The sequence below is a fragment of the Haliaeetus albicilla genome, chromosome 2, assembly GCF_947461875.1.
Source record: "Haliaeetus albicilla chromosome 2, bHalAlb1.1, whole genome shotgun sequence".
Classification (NCBI taxonomy): domain Eukaryota; kingdom Metazoa; phylum Chordata; class Aves; order Accipitriformes; family Accipitridae; genus Haliaeetus; species Haliaeetus albicilla.
The window spans coordinates 67,636,761-67,657,161 of record NC_091484.1 but is presented as its reverse complement, the minus strand read 5'-3'; the positions used below and the strand labels follow the sequence as shown (position 1 = coordinate 67,657,161).

General features: G+C 38.6%; 1 protein-coding gene and 1 long non-coding RNA gene across 5 annotated transcripts in view; one reads left to right on the top strand and one right to left on the bottom strand.

Annotated features, from left to right (window-relative positions):
- LOC138684464 (uncharacterized) overlaps positions 1 to 931 on the bottom strand; it is a 77,721-nt gene extending 76,790 nt beyond the window's left edge. Inside the window, exon 1 of the long non-coding RNA XR_011323743.1 lies at positions 91 to 931. This is a non-coding gene — a long non-coding RNA (uncharacterized lncRNA). The remainder of the gene's footprint in view (positions 1 to 90) is intronic.
- Positions 932 to 1,080: 149 nt separating this feature from the next.
- The window catches only part of PFKP (phosphofructokinase, platelet), a 47,168-nt gene continuing 27,847 nt past the window's right edge, over positions 1,081 to 20,401 (top strand). Inside the window, exons 1-5 of one of the 4 annotated variants that reach the window (XM_069778150.1) lie at positions 1,081 to 1,153; positions 1,335 to 1,538; positions 10,166 to 10,239; positions 16,971 to 17,048; positions 19,416 to 19,605. In XM_069778150.1, coding sequence (XP_069634251.1) covers positions 1,454 to 1,538; positions 10,166 to 10,239; positions 16,971 to 17,048; positions 19,416 to 19,605 — 427 coding nt within the window. In that variant the 5' untranslated portion in view covers positions 1,081 to 1,153; positions 1,335 to 1,453. Of the gene's footprint in view, positions 1,539 to 10,165; positions 10,240 to 16,970; positions 17,049 to 19,415; positions 19,606 to 20,401 lie in introns of all 4 variants that reach the window. The other 3 variants (XM_069778152.1, XM_069778151.1, XR_011323742.1) reach the window with 3 other exon arrangements.

Below are 20,401 nucleotides of genomic sequence, written 5' to 3'. Positions count from 1 at the left end.
GACTGGGATTCCTGCCTAGAGTAATTTCTCTCACCTGCGTGGCCTCTGTTGGTCCCTCAGACTCAACCTTTGTCTCCACGCTGTAAATACTTAGGGGAAGTAACTTCCTTTTCCTACATGCACCTGAACATCTGCTGCGGTTTCAGGATGCCAGAGCAGCAAGACATACCTGAGAAGGGATGAGAGAGGCAAAAAGAGAATGAACGGACCTCTAGGCCTTTGGGCTTCCCTGCCTGGCAAGGCAGACCTGGACCAGACCCTGTGACACAAACCCTGCCGGACGAGAAACTCTTCGCTTACTCTGCATTCACAGCGGGCGCCGCGTTCTTCGCTCACTGATGCGAGTCTTCCGAGCAACAGCTGAGCGTGAGAGGGCAGGCCAAGCCGCCTTACAAGGAGCGGGCAGCGAGCACCCCACACGCTGGAGGCAGATTTCCCACTCGAGCCTCTGGCAGAGGCGGGCGGGCGCTCCCACTCCGGCAGCCCCAGCCGCCCGCCGGGGCCTGCAGCACCGCTCACACGGGACGGCCGGGCCGGACGCTCCCGACCGGCGCAAGGCACACCTAGGCTCACCCCGCAGAGCCGAGCCCCGCAACCCGGGACCCCGACGGCCGCCCCGGCAAGGCTCTGGCCGGCGGAGAGCTCCCGTGGAAGGGGGCTGCCCGGGCAGCCCGCTCCCGCGGCTCCACACGCGCGACGGGGGCTCAGTCGCTACGGCAGGGAGGATGCGCTAACTCCGGCCGACACAACTCCCTCCCGCTCAGACGCCAGCCATGTTCCCCGCATCGCCCCCGCCTCAGGCGCCGGGGGGTGGGGGTGGTGAAGGGAAGGGAATGGCGCCGCGGGGACTCCCGCCCCCACCTGCAGCCCCTCCCCCGCCGCCGACCGCTCCCTCAGCCTCGCACCACCCCCCACCCCCCGCCCCCACCTGCCAGCTCCCTCGGAACGTAACCGCCCCGCCCTGCCCGCCGCAAACGGCCGCCGCTCGAGGCGGCAGCTCGCCTTCTCATTGGCCCCCTGGCCCGCCCGTCAGCCGCCCCTCCTGAAGAGCCGTTGGAGGGCGGTGCCGCGCCGCGTAGGGCTGTCAGCGGGAGCGGGGAGAGGAAGCGGCGGGTGCGGCTGGGGAAGAGGCGGGCGGCTGGCTGGCTGCGATGTGAGAGCTGCCTCTCTCCTCCGCTCTCTCCTCACCTTTTTTTTTTTTTCTTCTTTTTTTCTCTTCCCCCCGGGCTCTCTTACACAGCCGCCCCCTCCCCTCATTTTTTTTTCTATAGAAATACACTTGTCTGCAAGTACACGCCTACACCGGGTTTTTTTTTCGGGTTCTTTTTCCGCAGAGGCCAAATATTTGATCCATCGGAGCGTGCACCCCGGGTAGTAGGGCAGAGCCCGGCGGCAAGGGGCTCCCTCAGCGACCTCGCTCCGTCTCGCCCGCCGGTGCCGCCCCCGCAGCGCCATGGATCACCAGCCGAAGTTCTTCGAGAACCTGTCGGGCACCGGGAAGGCCATCGGGGTGCTGACCAGCGGCGGCGATGCCCAAGGTAGCCGCTCACGCCGGGAGCGAGGGAAAAGAGAGGCAGAGGAGGGGCGGGCCTGCGGAGACGGTGGGGACTGGGGCACCGGTGGGGAGCCCCTCGGGGGACGGTATGAGGGAGGGAGGCAGGCAGGAGCGCGAAGGGCCTCCCGGGCGGGCAGGGCGCCCATGCGGGAGGCCGGGGAAGGAGCCGGTGGTGTAGCAGCGCCTACGAGGAGGGAGCAGGAAGCACGGGCTGCCTCGGGGGCGGCCGCGGCGCAGGGGCACGTGGAGGTAGTGGAGAGGGGGGGGGTGTCTGGGAGCGGAGCACACGAGATTGCCGTGGCTCTCGGGTTCCTCTCTCCGTCCTGGCCTTCGAGCTGTGCCTCTTGCTAAGATCATTTAAAAGAGAAATCGCTTCTGCGCGGCCTGGGCGCCTGAGCTCACAAACTATATACCCTTACCCTGCCTCCTCCCTCCCCTTCCCATCACATTTCCTCTGAGCCTGCCTTGGCAGGGAAGAAGGTAGAAACGCGCCAGTATCTTTTACCAGCAAAATGTCTTCGCCCCTCGGGAGGTGGTGGGGAGAGGAGAGCGAGGAAGGAGAGCGGATGGCTGATGTGAGCGGGGGAGGAGGTCGTGCCGCCTTGCACGGCGGGTGGGAGGCTGGCTGCGCTGCTGGGGCTCTGCCAGCCCTCGCCTCATCTGCTTTTCACTTCGTTTCGGCACCAGGAACAATTTTACGTTCCTGCCCACGGTTTAGAACGCTCAGATCGTAGTTTACTCTCTAGCTCCGTAGGAGCACGTTGGAAACGTGTTTCACCTCCTGAATCTCATAAGTGTAGAGCGAGTCCTAGCTACAGGACAGGGCGAACAAAAGACCTATGGACATTAAAAGGGAAGGGAAAGAAAAGAGGCTTGATCGCAATATACTTAGCCATGAAGTCATGTTTTCCTACAGTTTCGTTTCCCCTTTTCTAGCAAATAATCTCATCTATATTAATAGTTTGAAGTTTCCGTTAATAAAGATTTCAAATGTGCAACGCTCCGTGCTATTTGAGAGGACTCTTGCTCCGCTTCTGCCGGGCGAGTTGTTTAGTGATGATTGCATTTAGCTCCTTCCCTTAAATTACGGGATTTTTTTTTAAATTTTTTTTTTTCCGGCAGTGTCTCGAAAGTACTTTCGCTTAAAGAAGAAACGTTCGCGTTCGTTTGCGAAGAGACTGGGGGGAAAGCCTCTCTTTCCTTTTTTTTGCGTGGGCTCGGTACTTTAATGACCAGTTTCCCCAGCTTTTTACAGGGGGACGTGCAGGGGCCCCCCCCGCCCCCGCGGCTGGGGCCTTCGGTCCCATTTCCCAAGAGGCGAGCGGCCGCAGGCAGCAGCCCACCCCCCTCCCCTCCCCGCGCGTCCATGAGGCGGTGGTGGCTCGCATGGACCAGTGTCTCCGCGCTCCCTCCCCGCCGCCGGTGTGTACGTGATCCGCTGCGAGTCGCTGCAGATTCCGCCTCTTTGCGTCATCTGGGCTGGGAGAAGCATCCTCCCTCCCTCTGCCCGCCGGAATAACGGGGAGCCCCCGGGTTTACCTGAAACTAATCAGGGCTGGAAGGGATTTGATACCAAAAGGAGAGGAAAATGTTGCAGTTTCCGGAGAAAAAGCAAATTGACGCCCTTAGTTGGTTTATCTTTTGCCCCTCGTGGGGTTACACTTGTTCAAGTTTTATCCACAGTTTGCTCTGTGTCATCAATTCCACTGCCAAATGATTCTAGGAGGGACTGTGAATCAAGGCATCTCTGTTTTAATGGCCTGGTCGCCAAATCGCCATTTTAATTTTAAAGCGTGGCGGGGCATTGCCTCAAGCAGCGGTAGCGTGTTCAGCGAGGGGCTGAGCCCTGCTACTTGCTTCCACATGGCTGGAGATTATATAATGCAGCCGCAGATGTATCTCTCTTTATAAAAGCATTAATCTGCACTTGCTACTATGTGAATTAAAGCATTTAAAGGACTTGCAGAAGCCATGGGTAATATCTAGACTTTATTATCTGGCAAATTGCAACTGTGGCATGTTTATGTGGAGGGATAAAGAGTAACAGCCTCTGAAAGTTGCTGTCTCAGGAGTGAGGTTGTCACAAAGACCAAAGTAAACTGGATGCCTTCCCGGTTTTGTAGGCAGTGTTGTTGTCCTAACTTAGAAGAACAAGGAAAAAAAAAAAATTAGGACTTGATAGTTTCAGCTGAGTCACACAACACGTTTGAGGTTCATAATCCTTTTTATCTTGGTAGCAGTATAGAAGTGTAAAATATGCAACCTCAAGTCTGTTTGCATGCTAGTTTAGGGGTTAAACAAGGGACAGAATGAGTCATGCCCAGTCAAGGTCATTTGCCCTTTGTGGGGCAAATTTGCGAGAGAAGTTGTGAAGTATAAGCAGAAGAAAATATGCTGCTATTACTACAGAGCTGTTTGAAAATATATGTTTAAGCAAACTGTACATGAGGCAAAACTACTAACTCTGAAGTAGGCAAAAAAATACTAATATATATATATATATATAAAAAAAAGAGTTCCAGTCTTTTTTTTGTTTTGGTTGGTTTTGGGTTTTTTTAGATTTGTTAGACACTGGAAATATTCAGAATATCTATAATGCAAACTGAACTCATAGGAAATTGAGTGGAAAGGACACCCATTAGTGTTGCAGTAAACACGTAATCTTCATATCAATAGGTGCCTTGATTTAGATTGGGCTGTAACTCTTAGCCTAGAACAAAATATGCTTGAAATTGTTTTAAAATAGAAGTTACTGCCTTTGCTGTTATTGTACTTTTTAATAATTTAGAAGTAGCATTAGGTAAATTACACAAGCCTTTCTATGTATAGGACATGTTAAGGTTTAAATTACTTCCCCACATTTGTGGTATTTCCTTGCAAGGTTTTTTTTGTTTGTCCTTTTTACTACCCATGCAACATTAAGGACTAGAGAATGTGTATATATCATACTGGAACTATTATGGTTTAGTCACCTTATTTTAAACACAGGTATATTATTTTGTTTGGTGGAGTTAAAGAATTTATCAGCAATTTATTTCACAGAAAAAATAGATGTGTATTTTGTACACTTAAAGTTTGTAAGTACTAAACGTTGCAGTCCATCACGTTAGCCAGCCAGCTGTTAAATTGTGAACTAAAACAAGTACTTTCTACCATAATCACAAATACCTTGAGAGGCAAAAGAGGTTTTGACAACTGATTCTCAAAATTTAAGTGTTAGTTCTGTTTCTGGGCTATTTCTAAACTGTAGCGGTTGCAGTTCAAAGATGGACTAATAAATGGTGGACTAATGACTAAGTCATGCTTCTGTCTTTGCTTTGTGGGACTCTCTAGCCATGGTCTGCTTCAGGTCATGAAGTACACTGGTTGTATTTTAGGCTGGTTGCCAGTGGCTGCCACAGACAATTTTGGCCGCCGTAGGTCACTTATGTTCGTACAACCTCCAATCTGGCTGCTTATTCTGGGACCATGATAGGTATGGCTCAGCAGCAGGAACAATGTCATCTGAAAGCTTCTGACAGAAGGTGATTGTGTACTGTTGGGGAATAATATGTTTGTGGCTACTTAGAGCTGTTGCCCAATTTACTGGCTCAAGATTATTGTCTTTGAATATGACCATGTTATTTTTGAGATAAACTCAAAGATTTAGTGTTGTGGAAGGCAGCATAAGTAGAGGGACTTACGGATTATGTGCTGATGGTCTGGAATATTATAGACCAGGACTGCTGAAGTAAAGATCTGCATGCCTCTACGTTTGAAGCACTACAGGTTTCCCAACATTTTGAGGCATATTTAATATAGTAGTCCAGATGTAGTGCTCTTGTCCTGGTAATTTATATTGGAAGAAAAAATTCTTCCACTGAACAAATAAAAAAACCTCCACTCCTTCAGCAAATACTGAATTTAGAAACAGCTAAAAAGAACCCTGTAGCCTCTTGGATTTCAGAGTTTTGGAATACCACAGACCATGACCGTAGAAGCAAAGATCTACATATTTCTACTCTTGAAGCATTACAGGCTTCCAAGGAACATCACAAAACATATTTAATATGGTAGCACAGATGCACTGATCTTGTCCTGCTAGCATATGATGGAAAAAGAAATTCTGCCACTGAACAAATAAAATGAATTAAAAAAAAAAAAAAGAAACAAACACAAAAAAAAAAACCCAAACCAAAACAACCTACACTCCTTTTATGTTGTCCAAATTACAGAGTTTATTTGTTAACACTTAAGTAATTTGAAGACAGTCAGAAGGAATTTTCAAATTCTAGCCCCCCAAAAAGGCACCTTTTCCAGCAAATAATAGTGTGTGTATAGACATGAATATAAAATACATACATATGTGTCCATCTATATAATATAAATATAATTTTTATGTAAAATTAAGGAATGTAATTATTAATAGATGAGTGTAACTATGTCAATGCATTTAGTATTTTGGAGGAACTGCTTCTATAATTAGTGGATTCTATGATTGAAACTAGTTTCTTAAGATTTTGTCTTAATTTTGAAGAAGGAGATATGTATGTAGTCTAGATGTTATGCTATTGTATCTATTTGAGCAGTAGAATGTTCTGATCTAATACAGTGTTACTGCTTAGAAAAATTGTACAGTATTTTCTTCAGGTATCCAGAATCATTATTGTGATTATATGCAATGAAACCTGTTAGGTAATTAAAAGTAAATGGAAGAAACCCAAATTGCTTTCTTAATCATTTGTTCAGTTCTTGCATTTGACTGCTTCTTCTCATCTTTCCTTTTGGTGATTATAGGCTCTTGCATCATTACTGGTACATCCATTTCTATACTTGAATAAATTCTTTCTGTTTGGTAATATTTAGACATTTTCCTTAGTTTCTGTGCTTTGCTATATAGTCTATTAAGTATGGAACTTTATTCAGGGTGGCACTTAAACATATGCACTAAGTCATTAAGCATGCATTAAGGCCAGTGTTTATCTTTAAAATTGGTGGTACTTAAGTATTTCTTGATGCTTGTCCAAGATGCATAGTTTTGATTTTTCATTCATATGGTTAGTATTACAGTTATTTATTTAAAGGCCTGTCTAGCTGACTAAAGTGAGGAAAACTTGGCTTAAACACAGAATAGTGTTTTAATTTTACTTAAACTCCTCTGTTGTAGTGGTGCATATGTATGTGGAACAGGATGTAGGCACGGGAGAGGAATATTCTTTTGGGGGAAGGGAGTGCCTTTAAAATAATTTAAAGATTTCTGTAGTACTGTTTGCAACCCTGCTATGAAAATTATTGCTTTCAAAGACAATTGAATAGACAATATCAAGAAGGACAGTAAATTATCAACTCTTAAATTATTTTCAGACATTATATAAAGCCATGTAAGTGAGTCCAAAAGAGCAAAATAAATCTTTTGCTCTGTCAAAGGCTTTAATGCAAAAGCAAGTGGTAATTCAGAAAGATTTTGAATAATTCTTACATTATAAAAAAAATACTGGTTTTACTTGTGGCTTTCTTTTGAAGCTGCTATTCTAATCCTATGTGTATCAGGCTATATTTATTATTCAGGACTAAATCCATGTTTAACCTGGTAAATCTTTTTCAGTAATAAGCATATAATTACATTTCATAGTTATTATGGTAATTCACAAATCCTATTGTAAGACTCCACAAATAATCAAATACAGCAACATTTTGTTAGACAAGTTCTACAGAGACTTCATGAAATTATCTGTATTTACATACTTGAATCACCGCAAGTAGTGTATTCAGATTTAGATAGCCAACATGTAAAAGTCTAAAGCTTCAGTGTTTTAACTGTATTTTGTAAATATCAAATTATAATACCCTTCAGTCCTCAGCCCTTCTGCAATGTAAGCCACTTCTTTAGGAGCTTGCTAATAAACACCCAAGTCCTTTTTCTGTATAAAGAGATAAAGTATACATCGCCAAATAATAATAAAATGTATGTTGCATAAATTTATAAAGTTACAGTGGTGGTACTGAGAAGATGCTTTCTGTCTCTAATTTGTGGTTTTTTTTCCTGGGCTTTTGCCCTTTCTTGCAGCAGATAAATTATGAATTTTATCAATTTTTCATGTAAGACACATGGAAACTGGAAAATATTTGCTAAGAAAGTATGTGGCTGTATTATGAATATAGTCACATGGAAAGAATTAATTAATTTGTCATTTTGAGAAATAAATGCTTATATTTTACTCTGTTTTAGAAGGAGTATGAACATTAAGCCAAATCAACATTTGTAGGCTAACTTATACATAATGAAGGTATGGCAGATCTGGAGCATTTGTAATGAGGCCAGAGTTACTACCTTTCTTTAAAATACGCTGGCTAAAAGAGGTACATGCTAAAGATAAAAAGCTAGGATACATGATCAATAAAGCAGAAATGTGAGCAAGAAACAGATAAAAGACAAGTATGTGTCTTTGGTAGACCTGTGAATGTTTATATTTAATTTCTTCTTATTTTATTAAATATTTACTTTTGCTGACAAAACTATTCTGCTTTAGCCTGTTTGGATCACAGATGCTTTTTCTTTATTCTAATTAGGCACTTGGAATACAGAGACTACTGCAGAATGAGACACTAGAGCCTTTGTAAATGAACATTTATTAGACACCTGTAACAGTGTTTCTTCTCAGATGCCAAATGGGAGAGGTGACAAAGTTGAACCTCAAAAACCAAAACAACAAACCCAAAGCCCAAGATACCAAAAAACCTTGCTACCAACCAACAAAACAAAAAAAAACCCCTTCCCACTCATGTTGTGCATTGATAAAAGCAAGCTGTGGACTTCCATGAAAGGAGTAGCTTGTGCTTATGTCTTCCCTGTTTGAGGAAAATGGCAGTGCTGTGAAGAACTGTCAAGTTTTATAAAGTTAAAGGTCTTTGTCTCTGCTTTCCAGGGAACGTTGTGTGTGAGGGGGGTGGGGTGGGTGTGTTAATTTTGTTATGAAAACCATTTCACTGAGGAGATAACTTTTCTCTGTGTAGTAGATCTGTTTTGATCTGAGGCTTAGCATGCTAGCTTTCTTTTCAGTACAGCTTGTCAGATGAGATTCTCTGCTTTTCTTTGGCATCATCCAGTTCATCGTCCAAAGCTGTGCTTTTAGCTGTCTTGGCATTTAAGAACATTTTCCAGCTCTGCCACTGGCTGACTCAGCCAGTCTCTCTGGCTGAGAGAATTCTTGCTGTTATTTCCTAATACAGAATTGATGTGAAAACACTATTACTTGTGATTTTAATCTTAAGGCTAAGTGACATCTATACGAATGACAAAGCAACTTTTGATTTTGGCAAACTTAATTTTTTGTTTTGCACTGGGAAACTTCAGGGACTTTCTGGTATGTTCCTAAGTAATAAATCTTTCAGAAAACCTCAGTCTCATTCTTTATTCAGGCAGGTAAGCTTTTATAGCTCAGTATTTTGTCTAATAGTGGTGGAGATTGTAGGAATAGGTCTTTATGGCTTACTGTGTTGTGGATTTATATATTCTAGTTACTGACTTTTTATATCCCCAGATAGGTGAACACTTAACACCTATGTCGAATAGCAGAGGTGACCTACTACTTTGCTATTCTGATATTTAGTGCAACAGATTTGGAGAATCAGTGCCCAATATTTTGGACTGTCGTGTTTCTGGCATCCCTTTTCAACTGATGTGCTGAAGCTATTTCTTTCAGTGTAGCCTAACTACTTTTTCTGTCCTCATGCTTTGCATAATCTCTTGAGTCTGTTTAAGTGGTATGAAAGCAATTAGTTTATTACTTTTGGGAACTTCCTGAATAATAAGTAAGGTAACACAATATGTGAAGAGTTGGGTTATAACAAATTCATTTGACCCATGTCAGGGGACCAGTGGAACTTTCACTGTTGCTCAGGGGGTTACGTGTTTGATTGCTGGACTTAAATTGAAGATTTTACATTAGTATAATTTGTCAGATCTCTATGAGTAGAGAATCAATGTGAATTTACAATTCTGGGAAGCAAAGTGGCATTTAGGCACTTTTCTGTCAAATTAGTCCATGCAGTGTTTCTTGTGTTAATTTACTGCTACATCTGTCTTTTTAAGTGGGCACCTGTCCATGTCAGGAGCTTTGGCTGTGGTCCCTAGAAAATACTGTGTATATGCCTGTGTTACTTTGGAAAGCTCAGGAACGAGAACTGTTACCATGTAATTTCTCCTTTGAAGAAGCTAAATTTTAACTGGCTGAATGTTTTACATTTCAGATAGAAAACTAATCATTATTGTGAAGTGAATTTACTTTCTGTTTCTGGTTTAGTAGCTGTTACTTTTACAATGGTGTTTTACAATCAGCAGCAATTTAATCTCCGATTAACACACATAACACTCATACTGGCATCCACATAATTATTATAACAAAGCAAATAGTTCTGCACCCTTCATATTCACGGGCTGATTGCACTGTCATTAAGCAAATTTCTGTTTTAATAGATGCTGATCATTGCCTTTCTTTAGGAATTAATTAATGTTCTGGGGTTTTTTTGTTTGTTTGTTTGTTGGGTTTTTTTTGAAGACACTGAAAATTTATAGTATATAAAAAATACTGGATAACCTATAACAATGGGATTTTGCTTTTTTTTTCCCAGGTATGAATGCTGCTGTGCGCGCAGTAGTACGCATGGGAATCTATGTAAAAGCCAAAGTGTATTTTGTTTATGAGGTTAGTTTTTGTTTTATTCATTCTGTATTTGTCTTCTGACTATACTTGAGTTTTTGCAAACTTCATGGAGAGTGAATAGTATAAATTAAAAAATGTTATAGATGTCATTCCCTTTCATCATATCAATGTTTTATTTCATATTTTTTATTTTTGTGGAAAGTACTTTTTACAAGGTATATGCTAAAACTATTTCATTTAAAAGTAATTTTTCAAATATATATAATTCTTCATGTATCACCAGAAGCTTGAAAACACTGAGGAAACCAGAGATCGTTGTCACCTAGCAGTGAGCTATGTGTTTGTGTACTTGTTAGATGTTTGGCCTCAAATATTGTACTTTATAAATACCTTCCTAAACCTAGTTAAACTACTAATTCTTAAACCTCTGACTTTCCCCCAGTCCATTTTCCTAGGGTATGATAAGGATGTGCCATCACTTTCATTTCACAGATTACACAACTTTTTGGTCAAAAGTACTGTCAGGCTGTTGCCATCTTTCCTGGCTTATAGGTAGAAAGCTGTAACTGAAAAACCTCCAACCAACAAATGAAAAAGACCCCACCAAAAAACCCTGCACCATTAGTAGTGTGTCCAGACATCAGAATTTTGTGGTTGAAGCTTATGACGGCATGTGCATGAATACTGAAAACTTCTGTAACAATTATTTGATATGAAAAAATGATGAGACAAGTTTAATGTAAATGCTGTGTCTTACTGGAAGACTAGACTAAGTTATAGTTAGACTTCTGCCTGAAGGACACTTACATTTTTTTATAAAATTTGAGGATTAAACAATACAGTAAATAGATTTAGCAAGAAATCGTTCTGTTCACAGTGGAATTCCTGTACAACTCCTTAGAAGTTTGAGATGATTACAAATCATAATAAACGTTTGATATGGGGCAAAACTTGGTAGGCAATATTCCTAGCAAAATGTAGTTTTAATGTTTAATATAAAAATGCATAGTACTAGAATTCATAGAAGTGCTAGGAAAGTACTTTGGTTTTAGTTTTCCGCATGCAAAATATACAATTTAGCTTTAAAGGGTAGCTATTTATCCATTTTCTTTCTGTCTGCTTATTCCTATAGCTCATTTACTAAAGAGATGTGAAGTATATTGAAATGCAAATAAGGAGAGCACTGTGCTCCAAAATTCTTTTGTACTACAGTGCTACAGCAAGTAGCTCTGAATACTTAGTGTGTGCTAATTACATGGCCAATCTCTAGAATTCCTTCAGTGTTCCGGCTGTTTTGCAGGCTTGCTGAAATGGGTCAGATACTTTTGTGGAAATGAGGGGGTTTTGGCTGTCTTTAAAGGCCAGAACTTGGATTTTTTTTTTTTTTTTTTTTTAAATTTATGTTTAACTTAAGAGTTACCATCTTTGTAGTTCATTTTACACTATGTTTACTTTTGTCACCTTTTAAAAACTGTTTTGTATTGCACAGTGTATTCAATGATAAATTTCCAGAGAAATTTGGATATTTCTGTTTTTCTGAACTTGGCAAAATTACACTATTTAAATTATCGTGTTCCTCTGTTAATTACTAGAGTTTGCCAATGTGAAGTCACAGATATTTCTGAATGAAAATCGATTGTAAAAATCAAGTCAGTATTGGAGTTTTGAGTTTCCGTTATATATTGTCATTCTATCTTCACTGTAACAGTGTAGTCTGGGAGAAAAATGTATATTTCACTGAAGGTATGGGTAATAGCTCTGAAAGAGATCTTTGCTTCTAGATTAGTCCATTCAGTTCTGTTTCAGGAAGTACTGAATGCTAAGGTTTTTTCCTCTTTGACTCTGTCGGTTAAAATATGAAGTCAGTTTTCTTTCACAATGCATATAAGTGCTTCAGAGAAACACTGTTGCAAGCTTTGAAATGAAACAACTATTTAATTTCAGCACCTTGAAATAGGAAACAGGTACAGGTGACAAGTGTAGTGGAAGGTAAAAATCTTAGGGTAAGACTTGTTACTGATGATGCCTATTGTAAGCCTTTGCATAATGTATACAGAGGAGATGTATTTTTGTATATTCTTGAAGTTATTTAATACTTTTAATAAGGTCCTTCTAAATTACAGTTTATCAAATGCAGACTTCAGTGTGTTAAGCAATGAGAATAGTATAATTTTAGCTTACATTTTTGAGTAGTCATTTTAACTAGATGCACATATGATGAGGTGAAGTGATACCTGTGTTGAAGCTGCTCTGAAAAAGTGAAGAAAAAAACTGAAGTGGCAACATCCGAAAGGTGAAAAATGTTTTCTTATTTGGAGCCAAAAATGGAGTTAAAGGTCTCAGCCTTTTCAAGCCTACTTAGCTCTAGTTATACACTCTTTTTCTCCTGTAACTTTCTCTGTCATAAGAACTTTCTTTGCACTATGAAACCACCTGTCTCCTACAGCTGTGGCCAAAATTAGTTCCATATTCTAAGTAAAACAGTAACCCTATTTTCCTTTTATTTCCTAACTCCATTTTGCTTCATTTTGTGATGAGAGAGATTACCAAGATAAATAAATAATAATTGGCAATGAACTAGATATAAGTAAATTTCTACCATTTTTTAAGTTGGATTTGCCAAAGCCCGAAGAAAGAAACAGTTAGATATTGGAATTCATGGGCTATTTGGACATATTTTGGTTCCCCAAAGGAAAAAAAAAACCACCAAAAAACCAAGCCTCATGTGACAATTTAAAACTATAAAATAGTTCATATAAAAACTATATTATATGTATATATAATTTATATAGTTTATAAAAAACTATAATTTTACAGATATAAAAAAAAGTTGTATCTTAATTCATTGAAATTAGCACATTCGAAAATTTTGCTATTAATTCGTGGAAACAATGCTTAGTCTATACAGTTGCCCTAGTTTCATATTTTATTCATGTTAACATCTTTTAGTATTTAATTTTTGTATATAAACAGTCTGTATTCACCATCACTGACTAGTATCACATTATTCCTCAAGTCTACCCCAATCTGAATTAAAATTTGAATACCCATGGACTTACTTTACTCATGCTGTGAAAATCTAGGAGATGGAAGTAAATGTAAAAGTACCAGGCTGCTCTAAGAGGCTAGTTTAAATTTTTTCACTAATCAGAAGTGGTGTTGTGGTTTTGTGGTGTTTTTTGGGGGTTGTTTTTGTTTTTTTTATTTTTCTTCTTCTTTTTAATTGAGAATGAGAAGAGAAAGTGATGCCTCTCATTTATGGCAATTCATTTTAGAAACTGAGGTCTTAAATACTTATACAAATAACCTGCCCTTTTTCCAGGATTGAAGCACATAGTTCCCAGTGGATGCGTGTTCTTACTACTAAGCTATGGAACTTTTAGATTCTTCATCTTGATTAAGAGTCTTTTTCTCAAGAGGCCAGCATTGGAAATGCAATGGTACGGCAGTCATGGATTTCTGTGAGGAAAACTTCATGTCTTTTATGTGGTGGTTTGTGCACTCAGTGATGCTAGTATTTTACGTTGTTGAGCAATAGCTAAAAAAGCTCAGTAAGTAAACTTAAATAACTGTTAAAGCCCCAAATGTCCCATATGTAACGTATCAGAAGATGGCTTGGTTTTTTTTAAAAAGCTTTTGGTTTTATCGTTAAGACTGGAAGTAAGGTTTGCTGTCTCTGCCACTGTCTCCAGGAGTTACAGTGCATATGTGTGTACCCTGTGAACATATGACCCACAGGGAATTTCCTCTTGTTCATCTTTCAATATTCAGATTTTGGGTACAGGAAGGAATAGGCATAAAACGGGGTTGATTTTTCAAGTGTAGTGCTTGCTGTATTTTTTTTTGACCATTTACTTTTTTCCATTCTTGCCCTATAGTTTTAGTATCTTAGAACTCAAGCTACTAGTTTTAGAATCTAAATAAGTTTCTTTTTAATGTAAATTGACAGATTCCCACCCTCTTTTTATTAAGGTCTGTATCAGTAACCAGGCAATTGTAACAGTGTTGAATTATTTGATAAAATATTTCAAGTTAAATTCCACCTTTAAAATGGATTGCCCAGTCCCCAAATTAGCATCAGTGGTTAAATAACGAAAATGATAAATGGAAATATTGATCATTATTAGTACTTCAATATAATTAGTCATCTTTTTTTCCATATAGCTTTTCTAGAAACCTGTTTTAAATCTATGCCTTTTGTATCTCTTAATGGTATGGAATAACAGTGAGGAAATTTTAGCTACATTGTTCAGAGCTAGCTTACATACACTGCTTGGCAAGCAGAACTGAGTTAGGAAAAGCGAATATAACAGTTTAAATGGATCAGACCTGTTCAAAAAGCTCCCTATCTTACCTTGTAGTGGGAGGAATTGTTAATACAGCCTCTGTTCCTGCTTCTCTACACAGAGAAAGTAGAGCTGATGTGGACTCCAGACCAGATTGCATGAGTTCTTTCTACTTTAAAGATGCATGATGCAGGAGTCAGTCATAGCTCATCCTTAGCCTAACTATAAGGTCTTTAAAATCTTACAATTTCAAATAGTAGTGTATCCATTTGCTTTTCCCTGTGTTTTAGATTTGTTAATAAAATACGAATAGGGAATTTTTATCCATGAGTCTCATGATATGTATATAATTATGTATATATTTACTGTATATAATAGTTTCTTGGCTGCACTCTATTTTTTCCTCTCAAGTAAAAATGGAGGGCACATGTTTTTGTCAGCTTATAGTGCAGCTTACTATAGTCAGTGTTACAAAATGAGTAAGGATGCAATGTCAGGCTATTCTTTCAGGATTTGTTGCCTATGAATCTTTATGTTATTGTAGTTGCCAATAGGAACACCAATAAGAAAAGCTTTCAATCCATTACCAAGTGATATAAGGAACATCATGTTCTTTGCTTTAAAAAAAACAAACAAACAACAAAACAAAACGGCAAGCCTGTGGTAAATGAACTTAGTAATTAGCCTTCATCAAGCTCAGTTGGATCCACTGGAATGTTTCTGTCTGAGGATCTTTGCACTTTATCTGAGAGGGTTTTTTTTTTAATTTGATATGTAGTTTAAGCATTATTTCTTTTCCAACTTGCTCTAATTTTGAAGGAATTGTGCAAATAATGTCTTAGCTTCAAGACAGTGTGTGTATACATTAGATACATTTCAAAGTTATCTGGACAGTGTACAAAATACGGAAAAGATCTGTTGAGTGACAGAAATTAGAGACATAGGTCGTTTTCCATCTAGCTGTTTCTTTACTATTTCTTGATTACCTTATGTAAATTATTAGTCAAGTCTCACTGAGCAGAAACTTCTCTGCTTTCACCTTGGAATCTGTACTAGAATCCTAGAAAGCTTAATTTGAGTAACTCATACTTTTGCTGAGTCCAGGTAATCTTTATATTGTTATCCTATCATGCTACTGAGGGATTCCAAGTATGATGTAATATACATAGCTTTTTAAGCCAGTGTAGGCTTAGTACATTTCCAAGTTATTGCTTACTGGATAAAATCTACATATACTCTGGATTGTCCCAAAGTAAGCGTCTCCAGTTTATAATGTCAGTTTTGCTGTCTTCTATTTCTAGTTCCACCTGACTTCTTATTTAGAACCCTAAAACTAAGTATGTACAGTCTTGCAAGAACTGCATACAGAAGAAAGATTAACTAATTGTTCCTCGGCATGATTATCCATATGTACACATTATTTAAAAATGGAGACATAAACATTGTCATTTTTATTTTTGCTTAGTGTTTTTTGTTTGTTTTCTTTAACATAGTGTGTTTATGTTGGTGTGTTTTTTTTTTTCCTTTGGATTTAAATAAATGTCAAAAATTTGAATGGTAACCCCAGTTTTATTCTGGTGTCTGTATAAATTAGTTTTTTTTCAGGTTAGAACTTTGCTGTGGTTTTTTGTGGGTTTTTTTGTTGGTTTTTTTTTTTTAAATTTCGTTTTCACAATATCACCTAATGGAAAATAATCTGTAATTGTCAATATCTTTCTGCTAGTATTTATGCAGAGAGTTAATAAAGCCAGGCATAACAAAACCCTTCAGCTGCTCCCTGGATAGTTTCCTTCTTTCAAAGTGTAGTTCTTTCCATATTACAGCATGCATTGGCTTCTGAATACCGTTTGAGTTAAGGTATTAAGGTTTTCTTAAATGCATCACTAAAAATTGTATTTTTCTACTAAATTTCTTTCATCTATTTATTGTGTAACTGCCTCCAAAAAGAATAAAGATTATGTGACCTGATCTCTTCTTTGTTTATGAAAAATTTTTGGTTGTTGCTCTTTATTTTGTTTTGCTTATATCTACCTTGGGAGGAAAAAGTGTACAAAGTGTTACAAAGGTAGATTTATTTTTTTTTCCTAAGGTCATGACTTCAGGCTGAGGTTGTGTTTTTAGGAAACACATTTTATAATGCTTTTCAAAGTTCTTCTTTGTAGTTTAAAAAAACAAAACAAAACAAACTGAAAATTGCCATTCTAGTTCATAAATTGTGTAATCTGTGTAAAGTATTACTTTATCTTGAAGTTGTCTTTGGAACTGATCTTTTAGGGAGAGGGTTTGTTTTGTTCGTGCCCCCCTCCCCCCCCCCCCCCCCCCAATATGATACCTGCTTGAATCTTGTTTCATTTAAATTGAGTATTTTTTTATTCAGTGTTTTTAATTACTTAAAGTTGCATTAAAATATACAAGGTGAGTATTACTGCAGTGGAAATATTACAGAGTTTATCAAATTAGACTTCTGAAATACTTTTTCTCTTTCAGGGTTACCAGGGAATGGTTGATGGAGGTGATAATATTGTAGAAGTTTCATGGGAAAGTGTTTCAAGTATCCTGCAAGTGGTAAGTGTTAGGGGGTGGGATCCAAACCCTCTCTCTTTAAACAGGGAACCAAAATTCTAGATCCAGGCAACCACTGTATTATGGATTCAAATTCTGTGATGAGTGAGTGACCAGCACACACCACTTTTAGCAGAGCCTCATTTCTATAGTATGGACATTTGACACTTTCTAAAGATCTTTGTGTGGTCTTTTATTTGGTTCTCAGAAATAATCTTGAAAACCTTTGTCCTAGATTTTCAACATTATATGTCATTAGCTTCCTAAAGCCATATTGACAAGGCTATGTTTAATAAAAAGACATTATAGGGCCAAAATATGAAACAACTGTGTTTTGTAAGGCAAGAGTTTTCTTACGAAACCCTGTTGGCTTTCTGTGTAAGTGGATTTAGAATTATAGTAATGGGTGTAATTACAGTACAGTTCTCTGGAGCTCAAATAATACCAGTGACTTTGTACATTTATATTACAATGTTCTGCAACGTGGCCATTTGGATCTCCTGACACTTTTCCTCAGCATGGTAATATTGTTACCTCTTCCAGAACAGATGCTATGTTTGGCGAAGAGGCCTTACTGCTTGCCAAGCTTTCTGAAAACTACATCCAGGTGAAGCGTGGGTTTCTTTGGAGCTTTCTGTAAAGCTAATAGAAAAGCAGTCAGCAGAGAGACAAATAGATGATTTTTTTTTTTTTTTTTTAAACAAACAAATACCCTGGAATACTGTTTAGATATTTTGTCCACATATGCTTAGGGGTTTTGTTGTGGTTTTTTTTTTAATCCCCTGTCTATGTTGTAGAATCTGTAATCATAGAATCATAGAATATCTCAAGTTGGAAGGTACCCATAAGGATCAAGTCCAACTCCCTGCTCCTCGCAGGGCTACCTAAAAATAAACCATATGACTAAGAGCATCATCCAGACGCATCTTATGATTAAGAGAAAATTGAGATGTCATGGCCAAGCCACACAAGAGCATAGGCAGGAGCAGGATGTAGGCATCCTATACGTGTACGTAGCATACATAGCGTAAGAAAAACACCTTTATAAGCTTAATTGCTAGGAATTCAACAGACCAACAGTGATGCTGAGAATGCATCTTAAAGAATGTGTTTAGCTGTTCTGATAAAAAGATTTTTCAGCCCAACCTATAGTTCTGTTTAATCAGAATAAGTTTAGTACATTATTTCAAATACATAGTCTCTTCTCCACTTTCAATTATGTTTTTTGAAGTATGAAAATATCTAGTTTAGGTATGTTTTTTAGTCTTGATTGTTATTTTTAGAACATCTCCATGTGTACACTCCTGCTTTTTTGCCTGTGGAGAAAGCTGAACTGCATCTATTCCACGGTTTGGTTTTTTTTTTCCTTCCACTAGCAGCTGTTGTGTATCGCAACATAAATGGTAAAATAGTGCCTAGGACTGGCTTGAGAGCTGAAACACCTATTGATAGGGCAAATCATATCAGTACAGCCTCTACAGATTTGAAGCTCAAATTTAGATTGGCATGACTGATTAATTATAAATTAAAGTGAAGGAAATGTTTGTGCAAAAGTGAGGTAATCGTCTCCAGATTTGTTTGCAGGGAAAAAAAATTTTTGCAATCTTAATGTCACTTTTTACTGTGACTATAAATAAGGCAAAAATTAGACTTTTCTTCAGCCACTGAACAACGTAAACACAGAAGATGTGTAAATAACTTGTTTTCAGCAAGATGCCCAGCAACTTTCAGTGGCAGGATGCTTCAGTCTTTTTTTGAAAATAATGACTTCTATTTCTGGAGGAAGTTCCTTAAATCATATCACTAAATACAGTCGATAATTACAAAACCAGAAAATTTCGCATTAGACTGACCTATAAGGCACTAAATGTGGATGCAGTTCTTTCCATAATTCAGTAGAATGACGGTAAATGCTAATTTTGAGCTTTAGGGATACATCTTTTCTGTTATTGTTTATATATTTCATGACATTAGGGGGAAAAACATCATGCTTTGAAGCAAATTTATCTACATACTTAATTACTTAGTTTTTACTATTTACACTTTTACTATTGTCATCACATGTAAGTAACAATTAGATAATTTGTTGGAATGCTACTGAAATTAAACCCAAATAATTTAACATTTTCCATCAAGAGTAGCTCTTTATCAGTCATTTTTGAGTGTTTTTTCACTGGTGTATGTATCTATTCTTGAGAACATAATTTCCCACAGGTTTGATAATTCTTGTTTTTCATTCCTTTTTACTCACTGTAAAATTAAAGATGGAGGTTATACTACAAAATAACCATTCATCAATAATTAGTCTTTAAAAAAAATACAGTAAGTTACTGGATTATAAATTAAAACTGTTATACTTCCTTTTTCTAGGGAGGTACAGTTATTGGTAGTGCACGCTGCAAATCCTTTCGTACTCGGGAGGGCCGCCTCCAGGCAGCCTACAACTTGGTTCAGAGAGGAATCACTAATCTTTGTGTGATTGGCGGAGATGGTAGTTTAACTGGTGCCAATCTGTTCCGTGAAGAATGGAGTGGACTTCTAGAAGAACTGGCACAGAAAGGTAAGTTTGTGTTTAGACCCTTTAAACTGCTAGTCCAATCTCCAGGGAAGCTATGTACCCTAACTATACATACACAAACTATATCCAGAGGATATTTCTTAAGTTCAAAAATCAAATGCATAAATTCTAGGAAATTGCATGGTTCTTTATAAGGTAACAGGTTTTGATTTCTGTACATCCTCTCTTATATACCATAAAGGTTCAGAAAGGCCAAAGAAGTTACTGGGCAACAGTCTGTGTGGCTTTTTTCCCCCATTATGAATCATTTTCAGGGTCTGAACTTTGACCATTCTACTTGAAAAGCCCTTTGCCCTCATATCCATACTAAGATGATAATTCCTTCCCTACAATGAGCTACACACTTGGTTGTTATTAAATCATGATGCTTTCCTGCCTCTATGTCACTGTTCAAGATCAGAACATTAAGTGGCTGTTGCTAAAAGTGCATCCAGCCCCGTAGTTGTCTTTGATAGCATTCAAGGGAATGTATAGGGAAGAGTAAAAGAACAGAACAAGCCTAAATAATGCTGTGTTGATGCTATATTTTATTCATAATACAGAAATACTCTGATAGGTTCCATCCATTTCTGTCTTCAGGCTTCCTGAACCAGATGCTGTTAAGCAGTCCTTAATGAATTTCTCTTCCATGAATGTATACAGTCTCCTTGAAAGCATACAGATTTTTGCTGAAAACATTGTATAGCAAGGAGTTCTACAGCTTCACTGAATGATGAAGATTGTGAAGAATCTTCTGTTAATTTTGATCCTGCTGGCTTCTAGTATCATTTGATATCCT